The sequence below is a fragment of the Lissotriton helveticus genome, chromosome 3_1, assembly GCF_964261635.1.
Source record: "Lissotriton helveticus chromosome 3_1, aLisHel1.1, whole genome shotgun sequence".
NCBI lineage: Eukaryota > Metazoa > Chordata > Amphibia > Caudata > Salamandridae > Lissotriton > Lissotriton helveticus.
In genome coordinates this window covers 2,100,100,667-2,100,128,436 of record NC_136061.1, presented here as the reverse complement: position 1 = coordinate 2,100,128,436, position 27,770 = coordinate 2,100,100,667, and the positions used below count along the sequence as shown (strand labels likewise).

At 45.2% G+C, this 27,770-nt stretch overlaps 1 protein-coding gene across 4 annotated transcripts in view; it reads left to right on the top strand.

Moving 5' to 3' along the window:
• Positions 1 to 27,770, top strand: part of FES (FES proto-oncogene, tyrosine kinase) — a 498,639-nt gene that overhangs the window by 149,554 nt on the left and 321,315 nt on the right. For all 4 annotated transcript variants that reach the window (XM_078683274.1, XM_078683270.1, XM_078683273.1 and 1 more), the window contains exon 3: positions 23,185 to 23,466. In XM_078683274.1, the coding sequence (XP_078539400.1) occupies positions 23,245 to 23,466 (222 nt within the window). In that variant the 5' untranslated portion in view covers positions 23,185 to 23,244. The remainder of the gene's footprint in view (positions 1 to 23,184; positions 23,467 to 27,770) is intronic.

The window sequence follows — 27,770 nt, the reverse complement described above, 5'->3', positions numbered from 1 at the left end:
ACATTGTAAGTATACATTCAAGCGTTCTTAACAACATTCCTCATGTAACCCTGAGCAGACAAGAGGAAATAGTCAAAATGCCACGTGCAAAGTGCAGGCTGCCAAAACAGCCCTAAATGACGAGGGGATGGCCTTTAAACTGTGTTTTCCCCTTCAAGGTCCCCAGTAGATTGTCCTATTAATTCATAAGTTCTTAGCAGCATTCCAATAATAAACAACGACTAACAAGGAGAATTTAGAGTGCCAAGTTCAAAATACAAAGTGCTTATTCAGTGATGGTTGAACCGGAAGTACCCATTGAACCTAATTAAGTCTTCCCCATCATAAACCAGCACAGTTTCCAAACAAAAAAAACATACATTATCAGCAACATCCTATAAGTTACAACAAACTGACACAAATGGTTCATAAATGCAAAGTGCAAGTAACTTATTTGTCCTGAATTTAGCCGGATGTGTTCTTCCCCTTGCTTTACGTAGTTGTGTGACAAGCCCAACTAGTCAAGCGCTCACAAATATCCAAACCCTTCTTCTTGGCTTGAATTCCATTTTTAGCATATATCACTTTTTCCAGATTATGAATGGAAAGAAATCGGGCCAAGCATTGGTGAAAGGAAGGGGGGTTGGCATCCAGCCATGCCGAGGCATTGCACAGCCTAAGTATGGCCATTGGGACAAATATCAGGCTCCCACCCCATCTTCCTTCCAATAGTATCCTGCACTCCCAATAATATCACAGAAGGGGTTAGAGATAGATTCAGGGACAACATTTCCTTAAAATAACCCACAATTTCCTCCAACAAAGGACAAACACCACCACACCTAGGAAACATGTGGACTAAATCCGCCCCATATTCTGAACAACGGGAATACCTGGCACCTTTGCCATCAATCCCATTTAGCAATTTTGCTCGGGGTGTAATATAGTAAAAACATGTGTTGTAAAACTGAGCTTGAAGTTTCGCAGAGAGTGAATCAGACAGGGCTTTTCAACAAGCACTCATATGTGCTCATATGTGCACAATCAGTTATTCCAACTTTCAATTGCCATTTCCCGGAGATTTTACTCAGATCATATGTCATCAGGCTGTTAAGAATATTATAGATAGTCCCTATTCGTCGCAATTTCCTGTCAGTCAATTTCACCATAATTTCACAATTGTCAAATCCAGAGGGTCCTCCCCCCTTATGCTGTAAGAAATCCCTAATCAGTAAATATTTAATTAAATACCTGTGGCTAGGCCAAAATTCATGCTTAAATCCCCAAATGATATGATGCCATCAGGGGAAAAGAAATCACCAAGTTTTTTTATCCCAGCATTAAACAAGGTAGCCAAATAATGGTCCCCAAATATCTCTGGCAGGTTCCCGTTGTTTCTAGTAGGGGTATAATAACTCAATCTGCCAATACCAAAAAGTTTGCGAACTGAGATAAAAACCTTATAAGCGCCCATAAGGGTCAGAAGCATTTTCAATTCTAATGCTTCACAACATCAGTGATATTTTTTATTCAGATAGTGCTGACAGGCAGTGGCACGGCGTGGGTTGCCAGTACCCGGAGCCAGGCAAGTGTTGCACCCCCTAACTCGTGCAACCTTACCACTTTGTGATATTCGGTTCATGGTTGCCGGAGGGATCAATGCCCTTTCTCTGGTGTTCATCGCCATGCTCAGATTACCGAGTGCTGTATACAAGTGGCAACAAAACAAGTGAGAGGTAAAAGTTCACACATGCCCGTACCTTGAGCGTAGCCATGCCCACCACCCCAAGATGTCCCCTGCCTTTCCTGTGACTTGCCTTTGGCCACAACCCACCTTGGTCATGGTGTTGGGGTCCCCAGTGTTTTCCTGTGTGCCGGGACCACTGGGGAGATTGCCCATAACTCAGTTGTCAACTGCGTTGCTCCTCTCCTCCTCGGTTCTGGTTTTTGCCAGTAAAGACATGACCCTGCTCTGGATATAACCAACCAGAGAGTCTTTCTCACCTGTGGCACTCCATCCTGTCGGTCTCTCTCTCCTGTCTCGCATGCTTCCCCTTTCTCCCGCAGCAATGCCCTGTGGCTCACGTCATCGCGACCGACTGGTATGCTGTTGGAGTCCACCGCGGTGCACATCATAGCGGTCATCTTGAAATTCTCTGGCATCGGCCTCTCTATTACACACTTCCTGGTGCAAATTTTCAAAAGAAAAAAAATGAGCAGTAGAAATAATTTTTCTTTTCAAATTTTACGCCCCTAAGAATTTTGAGCCCTGGGGGTAACCGTCCCTGTGGCCCTGCGCATGCTACGTAATGACAGAAAGCTCACAAAGAGGCGCTCAAATGCTAGTCAGGTGGCATGGGAAGCACAGAATTTTAGTTTGTGTTTTAAGTCATGGTCTTAATTACATAGGCCACACCTCTTGGAAAGGTTTCATAATTAGGCTTGTTCGGCAGTGCTCCTTTCACCTGATTCCTCATCCTTTTTCCTCCCACTTAAAGCCCTGATGGTAGTTTTCGTCAGAGTTTCCTGTGGAGGTGGCCTGATGGTCAGGGCAAGGCCACTAGTCTAGAGTAAGCCAATGGTGCTCTGCTGATGCCGGGTGATGTCGGCAGCATGCAAGAGCATGCACCAGTCATCTGGGACTCCCTTCCGACTTCCCTGTGGAGAAGGCTACATGACCAGGGCAGGAACAGGACTTTTTGGGTAAACCGGCGATAAGGGCAGATATTGCACCCATTTCTGGAAATGCAGCATAATCTTGGCCCTTTCTCCATTCCTCTCTGCACCACCTCTCACCTCATAGTGCATGTAACTGATACTAGGTCAGGTACAAAGGCTAGCTGTGGGTGCTGTGACACATTTGATAATAAATGTTATTCCTTCAACGCAACATCAGAATACAGGAACTAAGCGATCCCCGCCTCCTGTTCCATCATTTCACTCTCATGCCAGATATTCAATTGGTTGGAATCAGTCTTGATAAGGAGAGCCTGCCTGCCAAGTGCACCAGAGATGGCTTCTCGTGATGTGTCTGTGTAGATGATAGGGTGTGAAAGGAGACCATATTTCTCAATGCTGGAGGCTGTGGGTGCTTGACACTGCCTGAGTGGCTACTCGCCTTATGAGCTTGGGAAGTGAGTGTCAATAGATGAGGTGGAAGCAACACAGGATCCTTACTGCTCCACATCTGAGGCTGCCTCTGCGGTACCATGGCAGCACAGGCTGGGAGCGGGAGATAGTGAGAGCGGGTGCTGTGCACCATCACTTGCTGCACTGGCTTAGTGCTTCCTGTTGCACCAGCAAGCTTCATGTTCGAGTGTTATTCACACATGCAGGTTGCTGGTATAGCAGGGAGATGGGAAGAATGGTGAGCAGACAAGGCTTGTGGCTCACTGTCGCCAATCTTCTTGCTACTAGATCACATTATCCCTCAGATCCTTGCCTACCTCCTATGTTGAAGCTACCACCTGACATTATCTTGTGTTATGGAAATGCGCATTTTTCCTCAAGCTTTGAAAGAGGCTATGGTCTTACCATTGATAGGTCTTCAGCATTCCTTAAGAATCTTAGAAAATACTGGACAATGTCCCTGCTGCCTTTCCAGCCAATATCTTAGAGCCTGAAATTCGGAACTGGGTAGAGTAATTGAGAAAAATGACTTGCTGGATATATCTCATTCAGGACTAGTAGGAGGAATTTATTTATTTGTTTATTTATTTGAATTTTATATAACGCATAGCTACCCTCGGGCATCCCAGCGCTTGTCCAGAATGGAAGCAAATGGCAAACCGGCAGATACAGCGGCATCAGATAGGGAAGAGATGGGTTTTCAAAAGTTTACGAAACCTAACAATACATGACTCTGAACGCAAATTCAGAGGAAGCGCATTCCAGAGAGTGGCAGAATCAAAAAAGTAATTAAAAAACAACTTACCTGCAGCCGGCCACGTCATGCTCTTCTGCTCCTCTTCTCCAGATGCTCCCAGAATGCCCTGCGGCCAATACTGAATCTGCTCTCACGCATGAGAGCAGCTTCAGGATTGACCTGAGCGCCCTCGATTTGCACTCCAGGACAGACTGGGGAGTCTGCCCTGATCTCTCCAACCCAGCTGCGTTGCTGGGTTGGAGAGAGTTTTCACTGCACATGACGGTTTGTCCGGCCCGAGATGGCCGACCAAACCATCATGCGCAGTGAAGGAAGTACACCTACCACTCCCCTCAGTACCTGTCATCCCCGAGGCCATGACCCCAAGATTCGGCAGAAAAATAAAAATAAAACAAAAGTTTATTATCATTTTATTTGTCCTTTCCTGCTGTTTTTGGGGGTGTGGCAAACCTCCTCAGGAACCGCTGCCTAGCTTGATGGCGACAAGATTCAAATGGTACACTAATTTGATATCTAGCTGAAAGAAAGGGCTGTTGGTTCCATAGTTTAAACATAGCCATTTATTTTTCGTATCACTCAATTAAGCTTTGGAATTCACTACCCATAGACGTCAATCGAACAGAAAATCCCGCTATGTTTAGGAAAAGCGTTAAAACCTGGTTGTTTTCTATTTGAGGTCTTTTCCAACTGATTGTGCAGTTTTGTGTTCTGGTTTTCCTGCCAAGATGTGTTTGGGTAGAAGTTGTTTTTTTTAGAAGTTCTCTTTTATTCATTCATCAGTTCATTCAATCATTGCACTGCATTTGGAAACTGCCTTCCGCCCGGCACTGGAAATCCAGCCATGCTGCACCTGCTTTCGTGGAGGAGACCACGTCCACCTTGACCTCGCCCCTTTAGTAACTAGTACAGGTAGTGTCTGGAAGGCTGTAAATGTGTACCTTTTATCTGCCACTCGTGTGTCCCTCAAAAGGATGCCCCATGGCCTGGAAGGCAGCCACTGACACCTGCCCCGAGTGGAACAGAGCAGGTACCAAATAAACAACGAGGTTGGAGATCCTCGTCCCCAACCTACCATCCCCAGCATGTCACGCACCCCAGTGAAGAATGCTACACCCTGATTGCACTAACGTGTGCAGCTGCATGATGCATAGAAGCACAGCAATGCAAACATGAATTTTTAAAATGTCAGAGAGTGGCGAGTGAGAAATGAGCTGTGGTTTACCACTTCCGTACAAGGAGCCAACTCTTCTTGAATCTGCAAGGCAATGCTCTGGTCCATTAAACACCAACATGTGAAAACATCATAGTGGTTTTCAGCACGCCATGTGGCAGATTTTACTGCTAAAACGAGCATATATTTGGCAAAAGGAAACTTGCTGTTCGAAGCAATAGACTCCCAACACCCCTGTGTTTTTACAGGAAATGCCCGGTTTAGAGTTAAAAATAGACTTCTGCTTTTTTGCAAATGTATGTATTTGTGTTGCTTCTAACTATACGCGCAGAGGCACCAACACATTTACTATAAATGGAGACAGGATTTGTTGTTTGATGCTTAGTGGGTCTATCTATCTATCTATCTATCTATCTATCTATCTATCTATCTATCTATCTTTTTGACTGTCTGTCTCTGTTTCTCTTTCTCTCTCCATATATATATATATATATATATATATATATATATATATATATATATATATATATATATATATATATATATATATATATATTTTTTTTTGTCATGGTGGATAGTTAAACGTGACTGTGGGAGGGTTATTTATTGTTCCTATGAATTTTGGAGCTTCTTTTTCCCCTACCACAAAGTGACGATATCCACTAAGATTTTGTAAAATATACAGATCATGATATGAAATGAAATGCATATATGGTATGACGTTCATTAATTGACCTGTTTAGCTTGAAACAATGAAGGAGTGTATTTTGACTTCCTTTTTTAACTGAATATCGTATTATTATTATCTTTGCACTTGCACGTCCACACATGTAATTATATAAGAGTATTACTTCACCCACTGTAAAATGGCCGCCGCTTTGGGAATGCAAAGCTGGTAAAATGATTGGACATCATCTGTTTTTATGACCATGAAACGGAAGGGTGGGTTTAAAAACCATGACACACTGTGGGGAATTCGACATTGAAAAAGCCGCGAAGGCGAAACGCGTCTGTCGATATGGAGGGGAGAGGGCACCTATGCACCAAATAAAGCATTTCTGCTTTTGAATATCACTCCGCGTGTGCCTCTTACATCTTTTTAGCAATTTGCCAACTGCTTGCTAAGTATTGCAATATATATATATATATATACACATATATATTCAATTAAAAAACAAAGGTTAAACTTTTGTTATAGTTAGAAAAATGTTATTCTTTCTATACAACCTAACAAACCAAACGTAAACTACACAAACATTAGAAATCAACATGCTATAATTCTATCATTTATACTTACACCTTTAATTTCTAATTTATGCAACACCTTCAAATTATTATAACTCGCAAACCTCCATACACAGTGTATTGAACTCGGTAACCACACTACATTAACTAACTCGTGCCTTCTCCATGTACTGCCTATACCCTTTCATAGTATACAGGGCCGGACTGGGAACCAAAACCGGCCCTGGCAAAGTGCTCGGCCGCCCCCCCCCCCCCGCCCCCCGGGCGGGAGGGGGGCGAGCGCTTTGCCAGGGCCGCTTTCAGCCGATTTTGTTACAGGGCCGATTTTGCAGCTATGCTGCAAAAACGGCTCTGCAACAAAAACGGCCCCCAGGGCCCAAAACCGGCCCCCACCCTTGCGGCCGACCGGGGGATTGCCCGGTGCCCACAACGGCCAGTCCGGGCCTGATAGTATATCACTTGAACCATTTAAAATTATAGCGTAACAGTTATGACATTGCAATTCACATAAATCGTGGAGAAGTGTGGCTCAATGGTTAGAGCAGGCAGACCTTGATGCAGAGCTCTGGCCAGAGACCAGGGTTCGATTCCCACCTCGGCGGGTCTCCGGCTCATTAATTCCCCTGACTGGATATTCTCCCCTCAGTGCCTGTTCTGATCATGGGTCCCGCGCTGCAACTCTGGGCAATAGCTTGCTTAGTCTCCACAACGGCCCCAAAAGCGCTGGGATGCCTGGCTGCACCTGGAGGGTGCCCAGGAGTGGACATTTCCCAGGGAAGCCAGGAAGGGTTCCTAAGCGGTATACAGACAGCGCCGGGACACCTCCGGTGGAGGTAGCTGTGCGCTTTACAAATTCCGAAATAAAATAATATAATTTGTGATTGCACACTGCATGGTAGAGTAGTGAGTTATAGTTAATGTACATTAAAATGCAGTACATGGAGTGCCTGGTAAAGGACTCCATCATAGAATTGTATTTTAAAGCGTCATTCATAAATTGGTAATCGCTGCTACCCTGCTACTGGGAATTAAGGAGTGCCTGGGAAAGGGCTTCTACACCAAATGCCACACTGTTTTAATGCTGAAAACACCATCTTGTAATTTTAAAATCTGCTTTTAATCTACTTCCTGCACTTTAAAACACTGCTCATGCTTCGCTTGGTGCCTCCCCGTTCCACCGCGGATCATTCCGATTGTGTGGAGGGAGGGAACACCTACCAGAAGTGACTCAGAGCTCACTTCTGGCGGACTCAAGATCGGGAGGTTAGCAGTTCAGCTGCCTTCATATAAACAGATGAAGGGCACGACGTGCCGCACGGCCACCAGCTGCTGCGTGTGCCCCCAGTGCCTGCCTCTGCCTCAGCGCCGGCCTCGCTGCCGCCCTGAGCGCTCTCCTTTGGTTTTCCCCCGTTTTTACCTGAATTTGTGCTTGTTTTCTTCCTGTGCCCCAGATCGTGTGTCACTGCCTTTTCCCCCCGTTTTTACCTGAATTTGTGCTTGTTTTCTTCCTGTGCCCCAGATCGTGTGTCACTGTCTTTTTCCCCCGTTTTTTACCTAAATTTGTGCTTGTTTTCTCCCTGTGCCCCAGATCGTGTGTCACTGTCTTTTTCCCCCGCTTTTACTTAAATTTGTGCTTGTTTTTTGTATTTGCCGTTTCTCGTCGTTTTTGCCCACCTCGCCGCCCCCCGCTCCCGCTTCCCGCCACCGCCATCAGCCCCGCCCCTTTTTCTCTTCTGTTTCCCTCCCCGCTCCCGCCTCCCAGCTGCTCCGCCCACCCGCGCACTTCGCCTTAAATGGCGACCGTGCGAACGCGCAGCGGTCACGCGCAGCGGGTGCGCCGATTGTGCGCCGAAGGCGCGCCAAAGGTAAGCCCGTCTGCGCCCGTTCGCGACCGGACCGCGACCAGCGCCAGGACCCCTGGCCCCCGAAGAGCCCGACCGACCCGCCTGACGTACTCCGCCGCCACCCTCACCGCTCTCAACACCGACCGACTCCCAGATTGCCATCAAGCCACTCCACGACGTACCCACGGACCTTTCAGCTGCCACGCCTGCAAGTTCTCCTGCATCCGGACCAGCCTCGCACCAGCACCCGCCAAGTCGAACACCAGCAGTACCCACCTCAAGTGCATCCTGCTCAACACCCGCTCCGTCCACAGACACGCCATCGAACTCTGGAACCTCCTCGACACCACAGCCCCTGACGTTGCCTTCCTCACGGAGACCTGGATGAACGCCTCCTCAGCTCCCGACATCGCCATCGCTATCCCAGAGGGCTACAAGATCGTCCGGAGGGACCGAAACGCCAACCAGATGGGAGGAGGCATCGCCATCATCCACAGGAACACCATCCGTCTCACGACCAGCACCGATAACACCCTGACCAGCGCCGAACACCTGCATTTCCAGATCCACACCAACCCGAACACCACCCTCAGAGGCACCCTGATCTACCGACCCCCTGGACCACGCACACAATTCAGCGAGGACATCGCCGACTTCATCAGCCCGCATGCCCTCCCCTCCGCTGACTACATCCTCCTGGGAGACCTCAACTTCCATCTGGAGAACAACAACGACCGCAACACCAGCACCCTGCTCGACAACCTCGCCAACCTGGGACTCAAGCAACTGGTGTCCACCCCCACCCACCTCGCCGGACACACACTCGACGCCGTCTTCTCCTCCAGCACAGACATCGACTTCAGCCACGCCACAGAGCTTCAATGGACGGACCACAGCTGCGTCCACTTCACCTTCAAGAGAACGACGACCCACCACCACCAACAACAGGCCGCCCGCAGAAGCTGGAACACGATCACAGCAGACCAGCTCGCCACCTCCCTGAGCCAGCACCCTCCTGCCAGCTCAGCGAACCCCAGCCAGGCCGCCGACTACCTAACGAAGTGGATCAGCAACTGCGCGGACGAACTCGCCCCACTGAGGACCCCGCCCAGCAGACCCGGCAGCAAGAAGGCCCCTTGGTTCACCGACGAACTCAAGAGCTCCAAGAAGAACTGCCGAGCCCTCGAGAAAGTCTGGAGAAGGGATCCGACACCGGACAACAGGACCTCCTTCAAGCTTGCCACCCGGAAACACCACCAGCTGATCCGCGCCGCCAAGAAAACAGCATTCAAGGACAGGCTGGACAACAACGCACACAACAGCAAGGAACTCTTCAACATCGTGAAAGAGCTATCCAACCCCAGCGCAGGAAACAACGACATCACCCCATCGCAAGACCTCTGCAACTCCCTCGCCTCATACTTCCACAACAAGATCGCGGACATACACAACAGCTTCAACAACCAACCAACGCACACCATGACCAAACAACCACCCCCCACCACCACCCTCCACGCCTGGACCCCGATCAGCACCGAAGACACCATCCGCACGATGAACTCCATCCACTCCGGATCTCCGACCGACCCCTGCCCTCACCACGTCTTCAACAAGGCCGACGCTGTCATCGCACCCCATCTGCGAGACATCATCAACACATCCTTCGACACCACCATCTTCCCTGAGAGCTGGAAACACGCCGAACTCAGCGCTCTACTCAAGAAACCAACAGCGGACCCCACCGACCTCAAGAACTACCGCCCCATCTCGCTCCTCCCGTTTCCAGCCAAAGTCATCGAGAAGACCGTCAACAAGCAGATGGCCACCTTCCTCGAGACGAACGGATCCCTCGACCCCTCACAGTCCGGCTTCCGAGCCAACCACAGCACCGAGACCGCCCTCATCGCCGCCACCGATGACATCCGAGCCCTGATGGACAATGGAGAAACAGCGGCCCTCATCCTCCTAGACCTCTCCGCGGCATTCGACACGGTCTGCCACCGCACCCTAGTACGGCGCCTCAGCAACATCGGAATCCAGGACAAGGCGCTGGAATGGATCATCTCCTTCCTCGACGGAAGAACACAGAGAGTCCACCTACCACCGTACAAGTCAGAGGCCTCCGAAGTCATCTGCGGCGTCCCTCAAGGATCATCTCTGAGCCCCACCCTCTTCAACGTCTACATGAGCCCCCTCGCGGCCATCGTACGCAAACACAACCTCAGCATAATCTCCTACGCCGACGACACCCAGCTGATCCTCTCCCTGACCAACAACCCCGCCGCCGCCAGAGCCAACCTGCACGAAGGGATGAAGGAGGTAGCCGATTGGATGACGACCAGCCGCCTAAAACTGAACTCGGACAAGACGGAGGTCCTCATCCTGGGACCCTCACCCTCCGCCTGGGACGACTCCTGGTGGCCTCCCGCCCTGGGCTCCGCACCCAAACCAACAGACCATGCACGCAACCTGGGCTTCATCCTGGACTCCTCCCTCTCCATGACCAGGCAAGTCAACAACGTCTCCTCGGCGTGCTTCAACACCCTACGCATGCTACGGAAGATCTTCTGGTGGATCCCCACCGAGACCAGGAGGACCGTCACCCAGGCCCTCGTCACCAGCCGACTGGACTACGGCAACGCCCTCTACGCCGGTACCACCGCCAAGCTCCAGAAGAGACTCCAGCGGATCCAGAACGCCTCAGTCAGACTCATCCTCGACATCCCACGAACCAGTCACATCTCCGGACATCTCAGAGACCTTCACTGGCTCCCCGTCAGCAAAAGAATCACCTTCCGCCTCCTCACCCACGCACACAAAGCCCTACACGACCAAGGCCCGAGCTACCTCAACAGCCGAGTCAACTTCTACGCTCCCAAACGCCACCTTCGATCAGCCAACCACGCCCTCGCCGCCGTCCCCCGCATCCGAAGAGCGACTACAGGAGGAAGGTCCTTCTCCTACCTGGCTGCCAAGACTTGGAACTCCCTCCCGACCGACCTGCGCCTGACCCAAGACCACCTCTCCTTCAGGAGGAAGCTGAAGACCTGGCTGTTCGAGCAGTAGCGGCACCCCCCCCCCCCCAGCGCCTTGAGACCCTACGGGTATGTAGCGCGCTCTACAAGTGTCATTGATTGATTGATTGATTGATTGATTGACGTGCAGGAGCCAGAACCCCTGCCAGTCTCCCACAGACCGAATATATAAGGGAAGCGCCGTCCGTACATATTCCAGACAAGACCTAGTAAGAATTAGAAATATAAATGGTCTCAGGTACCCAAAAAACAAAGGGCGTAGCTCCTCTCTAATTCTAGAAGGACCTTTCGCATGCAGGACCTGCAAATTTCAGAGCAAAACACCTACTCAGCCCCCAAGCAACGCTACAATCCACTCCCAATGCAATCGTGAGTTCAGACCCCCCCTATCACCAGCGAACAGGAAAGAACACCGCACCCCCCACAAAATGACAATAACAGAGGTTGGTACTGCTTCCTGGCCAATGTCAGATCATACCCAAGCATTCCACTCACATATGGGATCAACTATCCACCACTCTTACCCACATTGCATTTCTGACTGAAACTTGGACTAAGCCCTGCTCTAACCCTGATATTGCTGTTGCAGTTCCTGAGGGCTACCACATTCATAAAATAGACCACACAAGGTAGGAGGTGGGTTAGCAATCATATATAAAGACCCGATAAAAATCTCCATGACTGACCAACAGTGTATGAAGATTTAAGTCTTCAGAGGGGACCTACATCCTCAACTCAGTTGGAAAGGTTCTCTCGTACACAGGCCTCCCGGACCCATTTCCAATTTTCGCTCACAGCTAACGGAGCTAATCTCACCCAACGTAATCTCAACCAAAAATATCTTACTGCTAGACGACTTTAACATACATGCTGAAAATCCTGACAATAAAGAGGCCGTAGCTTTGCCAACTGACCTATCCACACTAGGATTAACAAAAATCAACAATGAGCCCACCCACCGGACATAATTTTTACCAACTCCCCCAACACCACCTACAAAACCTCTAGCCCTCTGACATGGTCAGACCACTTTCTAATTGATTTTCAAATTCACGGCCAGAAAGACAATACAGCCCACAATACCTACCCTACCAAGAACTACAGGCAAAGGCAGAAAATCACTCCCACTAAGTTCCGCGAAATATTCTGCCCCCCAAGATCTCAGACTGCGACAGCACTCAGGAATGACAACATCCTTCACAGCCAGTATGATAACTACTATTGACTGTCTAGCCCATTTGAAATCACAACCGACCAAAGCCAAATGTCTCCAGACCCCATGGTACACCCCCGATCTTAGATCCGAAAAAATGCCAATGTAAAAAACAGGAACAAATATGGCGCCTTTCCAAAGACCCACAAGATAAGGAAAACTTCAAAACCACACTAGCAGCATATCACAAAAATATAAAACTCGCTCGGAAAACGCACATCATAGTACAACTTGAAAGTGCTGGAAACTCCTCTTGCACCTTGTTTCAAGTTTTAAACTCATTTACCAACCCCAAGGCATGTCACACCGAAGTAGCCCCCTCCCAAACATTGTGCAACAGCATTGCAAATCACGTTTCAGGCCCTCGCATAGACCCTCCCCCTATTGCTACTGACGCTTTAACCCTTGAATCCTTCCCAGATTTGACCACAAGCGAAGTGAAATCGTTGCTGAAAGTGGTCAAATCTGGATCACCCCTAGATCCTATACCTGCTAAGACCTCTGCCCTCCTATCCAAGACGCTTGCTGCTCCCATTTGTTCGATTCTCAAAAGATCTATGGAAGAAGGCAGCCTCCCTTCAGAGTGGAAAGCAACGCAGATCATCCCCATTAGGAAAAACCCTAAGATCCCCATTGATGATGTCTCTAACTACCGTCCCATTTCTCTGCTCCCTCTACATAGCAAACTCCTAGAGAAACATATTAACAAGCATCTGTCGAAATTTGTTGAATCCTCAAATCGTCTAGACCACTCACAGTCAGGATTTCGACCTAAACACAGCACTGAGTCAGCCCTAGTGGAAGTAACCGACAACATCCGTATGCTGGCGGACGAAAGTCGAGCAGTACTTTTGGGGCAGCTCGACCTGTCCGCAGCATTTGACACCATCTCCCACCAGATTCTCCTCAAGCGACTCGAGGACATAGGCATCCAAAAGAAAGCCATGAAATAGCTGACCGATTTCCTCACAAACAGAACGCAAACCATAAACCTAGGCCCTTTCAGCTCACAAACCACCAAAGTCACCAGGGGGGTACCGCAGGGCTCATGCTTGAGCCCCACATTATTTAACATCTATGTTACCCCCCTGGCTGTCCTACTGAGGCAACTCGGTTTTATCCCTATCTCCTACACCGAGAGGAGTTGGCCTAACGGCTAGGGCGCTCGACCTTGGACCTGGGGATCTGGGTTCGAGTCTCGGTAACGACACCAAAAACCTCCTGTGATTCTGGGCAAATCACTTAATCTCCCCGTGCCTAAAATGAATGTGTGTCCGTCCTCATGTAATGTAACTGGTGCTATGTAAAGCGCTCTGATACCCGATTCGGTTCGGGTCTTGTTCGCGCTATATAAAACTCTGCAAAAAAATATAAATAAATGATATGCAACTTCTTCTCTCCTTTGATAAAACGGACATCCAATCCACTTATTCAGTCAGATGGAATGAAAGGCATTGTACATCGGATGAGAGACAACCTCCTTCAGCTAAACACTGAAAAATATGAAATTATGCTGTTCGGAGAAGCAACGATGAAATGGTCCCCCAACTGGTGGCCAGAAGAGCTGGGGTCAGCCACATCCCCCAAACATGGGGTGAAAAACTTAGGGGTGAAACTTAACCAGAAACGTACATTAGAAGAACACGTTAACCACACCGCAGGGACATGCTGTTGCACACTGAGCCTCCTTCGTAGGGTCTTCCCCCTTCTACCAACATCCATACACAAAACTCTGGTCCAGGCCCTAATTCTCAGCCGCCTGGACTATTGTAACGCTTTACTTATCTCTGTCAAGGAATCCTCCCTTAGTAAACTGCAAGTAGTTCAAAACACCGGGGTGACTGGTGAACATTGCCCCTCCCAGAACCTCAGCAACTCAGTTACTTCGAGAACTTCACTGGCTTCCAGTGAAACAGAAAGTAAAATTCAAAATACGCTGCATGGTTCACAAATCCCTGAACAACATGGGAACCAGCTACCTGACCATAAAATTGGTCAGATATATGCCACCCAGTTACTTGCGATCAAGTAACCAAGGATTCCTCCATGTCCCGCGCCTCAAACTAGCCCCATGGGCGGTAAAGCATTCTTCCACCTTGCCCCGCATTATTGGAACCAAATCCCTACCCAGTTGCGTCAATGCCCCAACTTCCTGGCCTTTAGAAAACTGCTGAAACCGACACTGTTCTAACTCTCCTCTGGTTTGCCTCTAGCAGTCACAGCGAAGAGATACCCCGATGGGGTGATTCGGGCGCTATAGAAATCAAACCAAAATCAAATGTAGTGGTGTAATCATTATTTTTTTCATTGAATTGTACTGTTATATTTTTTTAATAAAAATGTGTTTCAAATCGTAGAGTCCAATGTCGTCAAGTGGAGTCTTGTTAAGTGGAGTGTCGTACAGCAGATTGAAGGAGAGTGTCGTACAGTAAAGTGCCATAGAGTGGAATGTCAAAGCATGGAGTGAAGCTGAGTAGAGTGGAGTGTGACACAGTGGAGGGACTTTACGTGGAATGTGGTACTATGGAAAAACGTACAGTAAAGTGGCGTGCAGTGGTGTGGAGTGGATTAGCATATAGTAGAGTGGAGTGGAGTGAAGTGGCATAGAGAGCAGTGGCATGGAGTGAGATACATTGTAGTGGTGTACAGTGGGATAGTGTAGTGTGGAGGGGTTTAGAGTGCAGTGGATTACAGCATAGTAGCGTACAGTGGAATAGAATACAGTGGAGTGGCCTACAGTGGAAAAGCATAGAGTGGCATTAAATACAGTGGAATAGCACACAGTGAAGTAAAGTGTAGTGGCGGACAGCGCAGAAGAGTAGATTGTAGTGGCATAGAATTAAGTGGCCATAGTGCAGACTAGCGTAGAGTGTAGTGGTGTAAAGTGGAACAGCTTAGAGTGGAACAGCATATAGTTCAGCAGCGTACAGTGGAATAGCTTATACCATAGGGACGTAGAGTGGCGTGGACTGGAGTGGCGTATAGTAGAGTGGAATATCGTAGAGTTTAGTGGCGTAGAGTGGAGTGCAATAGAGAGGAGTGGCATACACTGGAGTAGCGTACAGTGGAGTGGTATAGGGTAGAATAGAGTTAAGTGTAATGATGTACAATGCAGAGGCGTACAGTGCAGTGGAAAATAGTGGAATAGCGTAGAGTGGAGTGGCATACAGTGGAATATCATAAAGTGGAGGGGCACACAGTGGAGTGGCGTGTTGTGCAGTGGTGTAGAGTGTAATAGTGTAGAGTGGAATGGCGTACAGTGGAATAAAGTGGAGTGGCATGCAATGGAGTAGAGTGGAGTGGTGTAAAGAGGAATTATGTTGAGTGTAGTGGAGTACAGTGGAGTAACATACAGTGGAATAGCATAGAGTGAAGTGGTATACTTTGAAGAGGCGAAGACTGGACTGGCGTACAGTGGAGAGGTGTACAGTGGAGTGGCGTATATTGGAGTGGTGTACAGTGGGGTGGCCCATCCCTCGGGGCCCAGCACATTTGTTTGAAAAGGATGGGGCATAGATCCGCCCTCCATGAGCCAATTACAGCTCCTCCTTAACATTAAAAGAGTAGTGGGACATGGAATCCTCCTTCCTGTACCTCTATGAGGCCAGAGGGCCCCATCCCGGGGCCATCAATCACCCCCTCCCCATGCTGGTTATTGGCCAGAGGGTTTCCCATGCCATGGGGTCAGATCTAAGCAGTGCTCCAAGGACCCCATCCGCTAGGACAATGCTGTTTTCTGCCTGGCAGAATGCGGGCGTACCCTAATACCCTGCTCTCACTCTCCCGGGCAGAAAACACATCTTTGCTAACATCTGGGCAGGAGTAATGTGAAATCCGCTGCTATTGCCCGGTTGGAGAAAAGTTAATGAGCTGGCTCCTGCCAGTACCACAATGGGTGCTGGCTGGTGAGTTGGCTGGGGCCCTGGAGGACTTGGGGCTCGCCCCACGGCCCCAAATGTTTAGATACATGTACTAGGGCACCCACTTAAAAAAAAAAAAACAATGGCTGGCTGCTGCCCCAATGGTGGTTAGAGAGCCGGCCCAATGGTTAGGTATATGTGGGTGATGTCATTAATGATGTCATTTAGGATGACATCACTGATGTCTTAAATGATGTCATAAAACATGTCATGAGTTATATAATATGTGTGGTCATAGGCAGTGCATGGCAGGGGCACAATTTATAACTGGTAAATGTCTGTGTGGTTTTTTTTTTAGTTCAAAACATTTCTTTTGTTGCTGAGATATTCATCTTACTCAACATCATTTTATCCTTTGTGTTTTTCCGTAAATATATATTTGATCTTAGACAGTTCCACAGGTACTTTTATCTGGGGTCTGTCACCAGTCTTGAATAAACTTTATCTAATGATATGCAGCTTGTATTTGGACGTGGTCAACTTGTGCATCCTGTGCTTCCCTCCTGCCCTCAGAACACGAAGAGGACTCATGTTCAATCATACTAAACGTAACAACCTTATGGTTGGATCATATTCAATAATTATGTTATTCTTTATTATTGAGAGGAGAGTGATACCAAACGGCCAAAACTATTTGATCAATATGAATCGTGGGGGGTCTAAGAGACATAACCTGAATGATTAAATGGTAAGAGGGCTTGATGATCCCAACCCGAGGATTGTGGAGAATTGTTAGCAACCATTTAATGGTGATTAACTCCCAGTCCTGTCCACTGTACAGGCTGTCCATTCGTGGCATCAGTCAACCTCTATTACCCCCTTAAAGGCGAGGAGAATCCTCGTGATAAATTTGGATAAATGTTCAATTCACCAGACTCAACAATTGACACTTTTTGACTGTGTTGCCTGGCATATTTGTACTGCAGAGTCTCAGATTTTCTGTTTCCATTAAAGTTGTTTTAACAAAGCAATCTCACAATGGGTATCCTACCATTCGGTAGTTGGTAATGAACTAATGACCTAGTCCTATTGACCCTTTAGGAATGTTAAGTATTTTTATCAGTACTGAGTTACTTCCACGTCGACAAAGGCGTAATACAAAGAGCAAACTTTTCCACAAGGGAATCTATACCTCCACCTGAAACCATAGTACAGAGGTATTTGAGCTCTATATCCTCCAGGTCACACTAGGTGGGATCGAAACAGTACAAAACAGATCTTTAATACGAATCAAAATGGATGGAAGACACCAAGGATCGACTGGGTCTAGTGCAAAGAGCATAGAATACCCCTCAACTCTATCCAAAAATGCTGCCAAAAAATTCAAACACAATATTTTGAGAAAAAATCCGAACATACTGTTCCATGACCCATACTTTGACAGAGTCAAAGGCATCAAGTTGAACGATCTTATATTCTACACAGACAAAACAGCGAAATGGCGCAACACCCTTACAAAAATGCTGTTCACTAAAACTATAAAAAACATACCATATGGCACTAAGATAACGACCACCTTAACTAAAAGAAGTAAAACAGAATTATGCATCACTATATATAAAACGGGAATAGTGCTGATTCAAGCAACCAACAGAGAACTCGAGAAATTTGAGTCAACTTTCCAAAACTTAAAGGAAGACATAGAAGGACCAAACCTCCAACAAAACTTGACACTACCAGATGTCACACCTGAAAACATCGACCCCAAGACTAGTGACACCAATCAATCGGACGGCCAGAATAACCAAACCTTTAACACCGCAGATTTAACCGAAAACGCGATGTTAACCCCAGAGACTGAGGGAGAAAGGATTGAAATGTCCACTAACCTAGGAAACAAAGAGAAGAATCAGGTCCCAAGGAAAGAACCGTGGCCGCTAATGCACAACTCCATTGCACCAGAAGAGTGTACCCCAGCTCCAAGCGAATCCCTCTATGAAGCTAACGAAATGAGCAAGGTAGATCATACCGACCTTACCTACCCTCCCCCGAACACGAGACCGGAATCCTACAGATCCATATCTACAAAAACACCCCTCACCAAGAAAAGATGGGTGGTAACGAGATCGGTTCAGGCGCAGAGAAGAGCAAACTGCAACACTCAACCAGCCAGCTCAACCTCACACAAGAATGCATCCCGAACACAGAAAGAAGTCAAGGAGCTCCAGAAACTCGTAGGTAACCTGATGCAAATGTCGATGAAAGTCTCACAGACAATTGGAAAAATCTGGGAGAAGACGATAAGCACACACACCAAGGTTTCCCACATCCAGAATCTGGTACTTAGACCCAACAGACCTAATAGGACCAAGCCCCTGTCAAATGATGAAACTCTAACCTTACTCAAGTCTTATGAACAACCTGCCCGTAGTAAAGAGGAGAATATCAAAACAGTACCTATCGACTCTGGTAGAACGTCCAGAAAGAACGACAGGAAAGCAATACACCATAATCTACAACATATTCAGCTAATTGCATCCGAATCGGATAATGGAAAACTTGTTAAATCACAGAAACCCCTGAACTGCCTTCTACTTAACTGTCGTTCGGCAAATAAACATGCAGCAGACATAGCCGCCCTCATCATCAATAAGGAAATTGACCTGGCCATCCTCACGGAAACATGGCTCAATGATTCATCATCTCCTACCATGGATCTCTTAGTACCCCCGCAATATAACATCGTCAGGCTAGACAGACCAAGGAATACGGGAGGAGGCATAGCTTGCATTCACCGGTCAGAGATCGAGGTTTGCCAATTCCAATCTGACCCCTTAGAATCTTGTGAATACCTTGGTATTAATGTGAGAACACCAAAGAATCAAAGCTGCAAACTGCATGCATTCTACCACCCACCAGGAGAGAACGCAAAGTTCACAGAACAATTGATGGAGATCATAACGACCAACTCTAACTCGGACGCCAATAATATATTCCTAGGCGATTTTAACCTCCACTGGAATGACGGCAGTGATAAACTGGTCAACTCGCTTAAAGACTTCCTCAGTGAGCTAAAACTAGTACAAACTTGCAACCAACCCACTCACTCACAAGGAGCGACCTTAGATTGGATTATCTCAGGAAAGAATGAGACATCTATCCTTGCCATAGACCCATGTGACTGGTCCGACCATCACACCATAACATTCACGATACCGACAATGACAAAGGGCAGGACCGTGCAACCACTCAAGCTCAAGAAACTGATCCGAGACACAAAAGAGGCTAATACCGAACTACTGGTTGAAAGGTGTGAGCAGAACCTGAAACCACCCAACAATAAGCGAAATGTTAATGATCTGACTGACCACTACATAACCTCAATCGGCAATATCGTCAATGATACCATGCCCCTAAAACTGAAAAAAGTATCAGAGAAACCAAAAAATCCTTGGTTTAATGAATCATTGAATGAGGACAGGCGCAAACTGAGAATGGCCGAAAGGAGGTGGAGACAACATCCCTCCTCACCGGAGCTGAAAACACTCAGGAAAACAAGAAAAGAATACAACAAAAAAATAATCAACACCAAAAAAGAATTTTTCAGAGCTGAATTGGACAGTGCCATAAATAGACCACGAAAACTCTTCGAGATGTTAAAACAGCAGTCAAATAAAATAGCCAAAACGGCTCTTGAGAATACAAAAACCCCCATAAGCTGCGAGGAATTCTCCGCATTTTTCACCGAAAAATCTAAATCGCTTGAAGTTGAACTCACAATTGCAGCAACTAACCTTAGGACACTGCCTCCACCTGAAAACGAAGCCAAGATCTCACCAGAGAGTCGCCAAACTAAAAACAAGGCAAAATGGGACACATTTGAATTATACGACCAAGAAAAGATCGCCAGAACGCTGGCGGAGATTAGACCGAACAACCACTATCAAGACCCTCTACCAGGAAAGTGTGTAAGAGAAATCAGCCACACTCTAGTGCCAATCTGGACCGAGATAATAAACGCCTCACTTGCACAAGGAACCCTCCCTGACTGCCTAAAAACAGGGCAGGTGATGCCCATCCTCAAAAAACCGACAGCTGATGCATCAGACCCGAACAACTATCGACCAGTGACCAACATCCCTCTACTGGCTAAACTCATCGAGAAATGCGTGCAGGGCCAACTGAGTCAACACATCGCTAAATTCTCGCTATTGGACGATTGCCAATCAGGATTCAGAACAGGGCACAGCACTGAAACTGCGATCCTGCATATTGTTGATGACGCCCTACAAGCCCTAGACCGAAATCAAACTTGCCTACTGATCCTACTAGACCTATCATCAGCATTTGACACGGTAAAACACGAAGTGCTTATGACCAGACTACAAGACAGGATGGGTTTATCTGGAAACGTGCTGAAATGGTTCAATTCTTTCCTACAAAACAGGACTCAGCGTTTCCTGGTGAACCAAGCACTCTCTTCCCCGAGCCCCAACGCAATCGGGGTCCCACAAGGCTCAACGCTATCTCCAGATCTATTCAACTTGTATGTAGAACCTCTCACGGAGATCCTTCAAGAATCTCAGGTATCCTATCATATGTATGCAGACGACACGCAACTATACATAAAGATTGCCTCCCTTGAGGACATTGACTTAATGAACAAGACACTAAGGAGAGCTTTGCAATGGTTAACAATGAACCATCTGAAACTAAACGCCCAGAAAACAGAATTCCTGCTAATTTCACCGACAAGGAGCCAATCTGAAGTTAAAGAATGGACTAAACTGGTGACAGCGCTAAACTGCACCCCGACTCTAGTTAACTCAGCCAAATCACTAGGAATTACACTAGATGAAAACCTCGACATGAAAAACCATATTAGCTCAATGGCCAAGAGCGCACGCTTCCACTTGAATTACTTAAGAAAACTGAAACCCTTCATCTCTGAAACAGATCTAAAACTGGCTATCCAATCACTAGTCATCTCGAGGATCGAATACGGCTGCACCACATTAGCGGGCCTACCGAAAACATCCACAGCACCACTAAAAGCCTGCCTCAACGCAGCGGCGAGACTCATTACGGGAACGAAGAAATTCGACCACATATCTCCTCACCTGAAAGCACTAAACTGGCTACCTTACGAGGCGAGAATTCAAATGAAGATGGCCTGTATTACGCACAAAGCGGTTCACTACAACACGCCTAGATACCTAGCCAAGAAACTTAAGCTCTCAGGAGGTAACAGAACAACTAGAAGCGCAAAAGATTTACTACTACGACCAGCCTTTTTCCACAAGAGAAAGACCTACAACCGAGCATTCTCCGGAGCTGCCCCCAGAATCTGGAACTCACTACCTCCAAACATCAGGAAAATTCAAAATACAGTAACATTCAAGCGAGAACTGAAGAGCCACTTGATGAGTAAAAACCCTACTTAGAGAAACCGACGGATCACTGGGATGATCACTTTTCTAACTGAGGACTGGCCCCTCCATGGAAAATTGGAAGATCTGTATCTGAGAATGAACTGATGCCGGGCTCAAGCCGAGACTTAACACATTACTGCTACCTCATATAAGTGTTAACTTTTAACTATATCTCACGGTCAGACTATATAACTTCTTCCTCACTTGATTTATTTATCCATATAAGTGTGAATTTATATCTATAGCTCTTAGTCATTCTATATAACTTCTACCTCACTTGATTTATTTATACATATTATCCTTTGATATGCACTGGAACGCCTTATAACCCTACATCAATGATCATGGTTTGTTAGCATGACACAAGTCAAGCCGTGCTCGCCATATAACGCTAATTGCACAGTCTTATGAATATATATATCTAATTTCATCCAGGCAGTATTCTGCCTTCTACCTCATTATTCTTCTGTGGTTAGTACTGCTACTATAATGTCTATATGCAACTCTGCTCTGTTAAGCGCTCTGATACCCACGGGTCTTGTTCGCGCTATACAAAACATTATAAATAAATAAATAAATAAATAAAAATCATGGACCCTCACACACCCTATTGGTTTCATGCTTCATCATCGGGTCACACCTAGGTCACTAAAAACCAGAGTGGGCTCAACCATTTTACAGGGAGCACTTTGGATAATGTTCTAATGCTAACAGGGAGTGTAAATATTAAAAAAATACCTAGTGGTCACCCCGGTTTCCTTTCATTTTGGGTGCCACACCACTAGTATTATTATCCAAACCATTTTTGGGAGGAATTAAGGGGATGGTTACTACCTCTATACCCTCTTAGTAAGTCAAATTAGTTCAGCCCTTCCTCACTGTCCATTCAAGGGTCCTGGGCTTTCATCAGTACTGATGGTGAATCCCCGTTCCTTATTTAATGTTTAGTCTGTGATCTAAGGTCTGTCATTCGTCAATTGTCACAACACAGGACATAAGACACACATTAAAAGGGGAGTCTGGCCTACTTGCCTGAGCCCCTGGTAGTGAGGCATGCACTTGTGCCCTCTAAGGTGTATACTAACACCATATAATGGCTGTGGGACACATCCCTCTAGCCACACTCACTCCAAGGGTTGCATGTCGCAAAAAACCTACATTGCCACTGAAACACTCGTGCCAAAGCAACCAATATCTCTATAAAGACATGCGTGAGTGTTGAGAATGTTGAGAAAATTGTTTGTCATGGAAAATAAAAATAGAAAAAACAACTGATAATGAATGAATCTGCACATCACGTGAATAGTCTTCAAGTGCATAAGTTGCATTGCAGCCAATTTTATTAAATTCAGGCCCATAGATATATTAAATATGTAACTTCATTGCATCCAGGTACTTACTGTTTACCATTCACTGTACATTTAAGTCTGCATCTTTTACACCAAGTTTCATTGAAGTACCTGCAGCCCTGTTTGTGAAGGAAGGGGCCTCTGACTAAGCTCAATATGTCTTGTTTTAGGCTGAAAACAGCAGCACTTTGTGGACAGAATTTTCCTACAGCCCATCTGTGCATTCGGCCATGGGGTTTGGGGCGGACTTCTGTTACCCTGATGGACACAACTCTCTTATCCGGCTTCAAGAGTCCGAGCTTCGCCTCCTGGAGGTCATAAAGAAGTGGATAACGCAGCGAGTGAAGAGTGACCGCGAGTATGCAGCATTGCTGCACCAGATGTTTGCACAAGCGGAGAGGCAGGAGGCCACGCCCACAGGACTGGCAGAATATACCAGTCAGTTCAGTCAGGTAAGATGTGCACCCTTTCACCGAGCAATATCTCAGACTTCCAGAATGTGTTCTTAGTAAGATCGCCATTGCTGCAAATACGACCATATCAACGTATCTTGAGTACAGTTTTTTTCTGAAACCCTACTTGTTCAGTTGTCACTGTGTCACCCTGAGCACTTCAGCTAATCAGTCCGTTTACATTTAAAAAACAAAAGTGTATGCACTCGTGCAGACACTCTACTATTTCCTACAGCAGTCACTATTGTTATTATTCTACAAAATTGTTTACAAAACAAGCGTGCACAAATACAAGAGTAGAATTTACCCTAAGTGTATTTCAATTTTACACAACTTTATTTTCTTGGGTATAAAAAGTGCTTATATTTAATGGCATACCCTGTAATTGAGTTTATTAGCCGGAGCTCGTCATCAAATGCATGGAACAGCATAAAGTGCCCAAACTGGGAATGAACTAAGATTGAAGTTGGCCCCCTTTTTAGGATAAGGATATATCTAGGCTTAGCTGTTTTCAGTTTATTTTTCAGTGTTTTCCAATGTTTTCAAAAACTGTTAAAATCAGTGGTTATCGGTGTTTACTAATTTTTGCTATGTGGAAAGTTACATGGCTGGTGTTTTTCCATTGCTTATAAAAAACTTTTATGTTATTCTTTCCTTCACCTATTTGTTCCTAATTTCTAATTCTAGGATCCATCTACCCTACTCATAACTCCCTTCTCTGCACCCTTTCCTTGAATTTCCTCTGTCAAGTGAAGTTTCAATATTTTCTCTCCTTCATGTTAATCTCATATCCAAGCACTTAGGCTCCTCTTCCCAGAAGTCCAGTCCCACTCTTTATAAAGGGTGTGCATGGGTGGCGACATGTTTGTAAGTTATTAGGATAACAGTTTCCTTCTACTGTATTTGTCAGATAAATAGCAAAGATCAGCTGAATGCCTGTAGATGTTCAGTGTAGGTCACTGTAGCCACATGTATTCATGTTTCTTTGGTAATTAACATATATGACAGATAAATCCTGAACTGAAATTTGAGTGTAATGCTACAGGTCAAGAAGTACCCTACCTTAAAATGCAAGGCGAGATGTTTGCAACTCTAGTCAAGCTAAGCAGTGTTGGTGCTGATATTGGAATCCCCATGACAGCGCCCCATTTATGATACCAAATATGTGTCTTGTCATCGCTCAATGTATCGCTGAGGCTGCTGCCTCCTTGATAAATAAATGACAGTCTTGAACATCCAATTAAAACTAGTGTGAAAATAAAAAATACTTATTTTATAGCATATAAGTGCTACTTTGCATCTTTGTAGTTGTGTTTATTTATACATCTTTTGCATACACTGCAGAACCTTTGCTGCTCCACAGTGGTGAAATGTTACTTTAGCTATTGAAGGCTCTACCTCATTTCAGGGAAAAACCTAAGTGAGCTCATCAGACCCTCGATTTTGGTGAATTTCCAAAATGAGGAAAACCTTTTTGTTTGAATGAATCGAGGGCATATTAAAAATAAATAACAGAAAAAGGAACACGAAACAAAAAGGAGGAAGTAGCCCGCTTTACCCTCTAAGCGCATATGCAACCTCAACACTTTTATCAATACCATTCTCTCTTTGGAAACTCATATGGTAAAGATGCTGTTTCCTGGAAATAACAAATCCAATGATGGTGATGCCCTTTACTCAGTCAAGATATCATGTGCCAGTTTTTAATGCCTTAGTGCAGTTCACGCTGGACCATGTCAGTTCTGTCTACTTGCCGGTTCCTGGCAAAATGCCCCATAGTTTAGAGCTGTGCAGAACGCTGTGGTACTTTTGCTCACCAAATACCTGAGACGTGATCATATGAGCCCAATATTCCTCTTGCTTCATTGGGCATCAGGCTAATAATGTGTTACTCACTGAAAAAGCGATTCAACGCCTCGTCGGGGGTAGTAAGCTCTATATAAATGCAATTACAATACAATATTCAAACCATGCCTTTCTTCTTGCAGCTGATTTCAGATGGCATATGCCTGAACACCCACTAAAATCTTCCCAAACCTTGCCTACAGATGTTTCGAAATCTATAATCTCTTGTGGATACAGGGAGCTTTCCGTTGCAGCCGCAGTATATGTTTGAAGCAGAGTTCTGTTTAAATTAAATTTAAGTTGCAGAATATGAGGATTTTGCAGTCATTTCTGCATGTTTTGCCTCTTTCTTAGCTGTTTTCCCTGTTCACATTTCACCCAGTTTTGATATTTTCCAGAGCTGATTAAGATAAAGCCCATGACCCAGCCAAGACATTCAAAATAACAGATGAAGAAAATTATTTCTTTCTGATTTGTCTCCCATGGACTTTTCACCAAAATAATCTTAATAAATTAGTTTTTAATATTTGCCATTTGTAATTGGATAAGTTGCAAACATGTAACTTGTGGTAGTGACGTCTGTCATCCTAAGTGTACACTATTACTCAGAGGAGTATTTTTTAAATTTCATTTGTATTGATTTATAAATGCATTCATACATATGTCATGACAAATCATTTGCTTATTATTAAATATTTGCTTGAAATGTACACAAATAGAAGCCAAATCATTGGCATTTATCCACTCATAAACTATCCCTATATTTTGATATAATTTAAATATGAAAGAACACGAGCTCTGTTGATGGAAGATGTACATAGCAGATAGGACAGACTAGTGTGCACTTTTATAGAATAAGCTGCAACAATCCTAATGTTTAAAGTAATACATTAAGGCTGAAGCTTCACTTAGTTTTATGGAACTAAACATGAGCCCAAATAGCCACAACTCGCTTTTCTTATTTTTGATTTCCAAATTAAATCTTCCTAACAATGATCATGTAGTTTTCATTGATAACCATACCCCTATTTGCAATGAAGGTTCATCTTCCAATTTTGGAATATTTTATTAGCCAAATAACCATACAGTTACACAGATCTTTCCTGTATTCCTTGTCATTGTCCTTTTAGGCTTCAACACTTGACAAACATTTGAATGTTATCCATGTTTGGCTCAATACAACAGCTTGCATCTCAGCTAAATTTGATATATTTAAATGTATCCAGTTTTGCTGCATAATAATTGCCTGTGAAATCATCAAAATATTTGTAGTAATTATTTAAACGTATTAATTCAAGGCATGAATGTTGGCGAGTAAACATACTTGTATTTTTCTGCAAGTCGAACTTCAGTTTTAAATGTTTGTTTACTTTACATTTTATTTCAATGTCTATAAAATATTTTGCTTTTTGAAATGCCATGCAATCTTTAACTTTACTATAATTACTCCAAGGTAAATATAAAAAAAAATGTAAAGTGCCAGTTGTATAGTTTTGACACTTCATATAATCAATCTGGACATTACAGCAACAATTGGTATAACACAGTTAGCAACTATTCCATTAAATAATATTATAATTATGAACGTAATGATGGCCCATCGTTGCTGTTTAGACAAACCTTTCATTGCAGACTACCAGTTTGCTCTCCTCTCAGAAGCTATAGCCAGTTACTCATACAGACTTGCATTTCTCACATCATCACAGAGCAGGCACTTAAAAATGAGAGCTAGTTTATTTGCTGCTAGTGGGAGAAACATTCACTCCTTGCTATACCAAGCCATTTGCCAAACATACTTACATTCATCGTGATTAGTATTTGTAAGACTCAAAGGGAGTCTTTATAAAAAATGTAATAATTTAAAGGAGTTTATGGAGCAACTTGTTTAGGTTAAGCATAAGGGAAGTCAGTTAATGCATTTAAATGTATCAGTGTTTAAAAGATGGTGGATTAAAAATATATTTAATACTGCCTACAGATTATAAGGCAATGCCTCACTTGAACCAAACTGAATGTTCTCTTCTGCAGCTAGACTTCCTTGAACCTGTCTAATAAATGTACTTGTTTGGCACTATTCTGTAGACTCGGAATAAAAATCTTCAACTCCTGTATTTTTGCACAGACCTGTCAATCCCCAAAATGTGTCTAAACATCTCAACAGCTATGGAATGTACAATAAAAAGAACTTCAATTATTGCAATATTTGTGTCAGATGTGCTTTTTATTGCCGCAGAGCGGATCCTACCAAATGGGCAAGTGAGGCACAAATTAGCTGTATGCAAATACATATGACTCATTTCACAGGTGTGCAATTTTTCAAACATTTTCTTCTGGATTTCTAGTTGGAAGTCACAGCTGCTTATTGAAAAAGTATTTGTTCATTGGATCTAACTTATTTAGTTTTTCTTTTGCTCGCTTTCCGTACCTACCCCAGTTAAAGCCACATGTAAAGGTCCTTC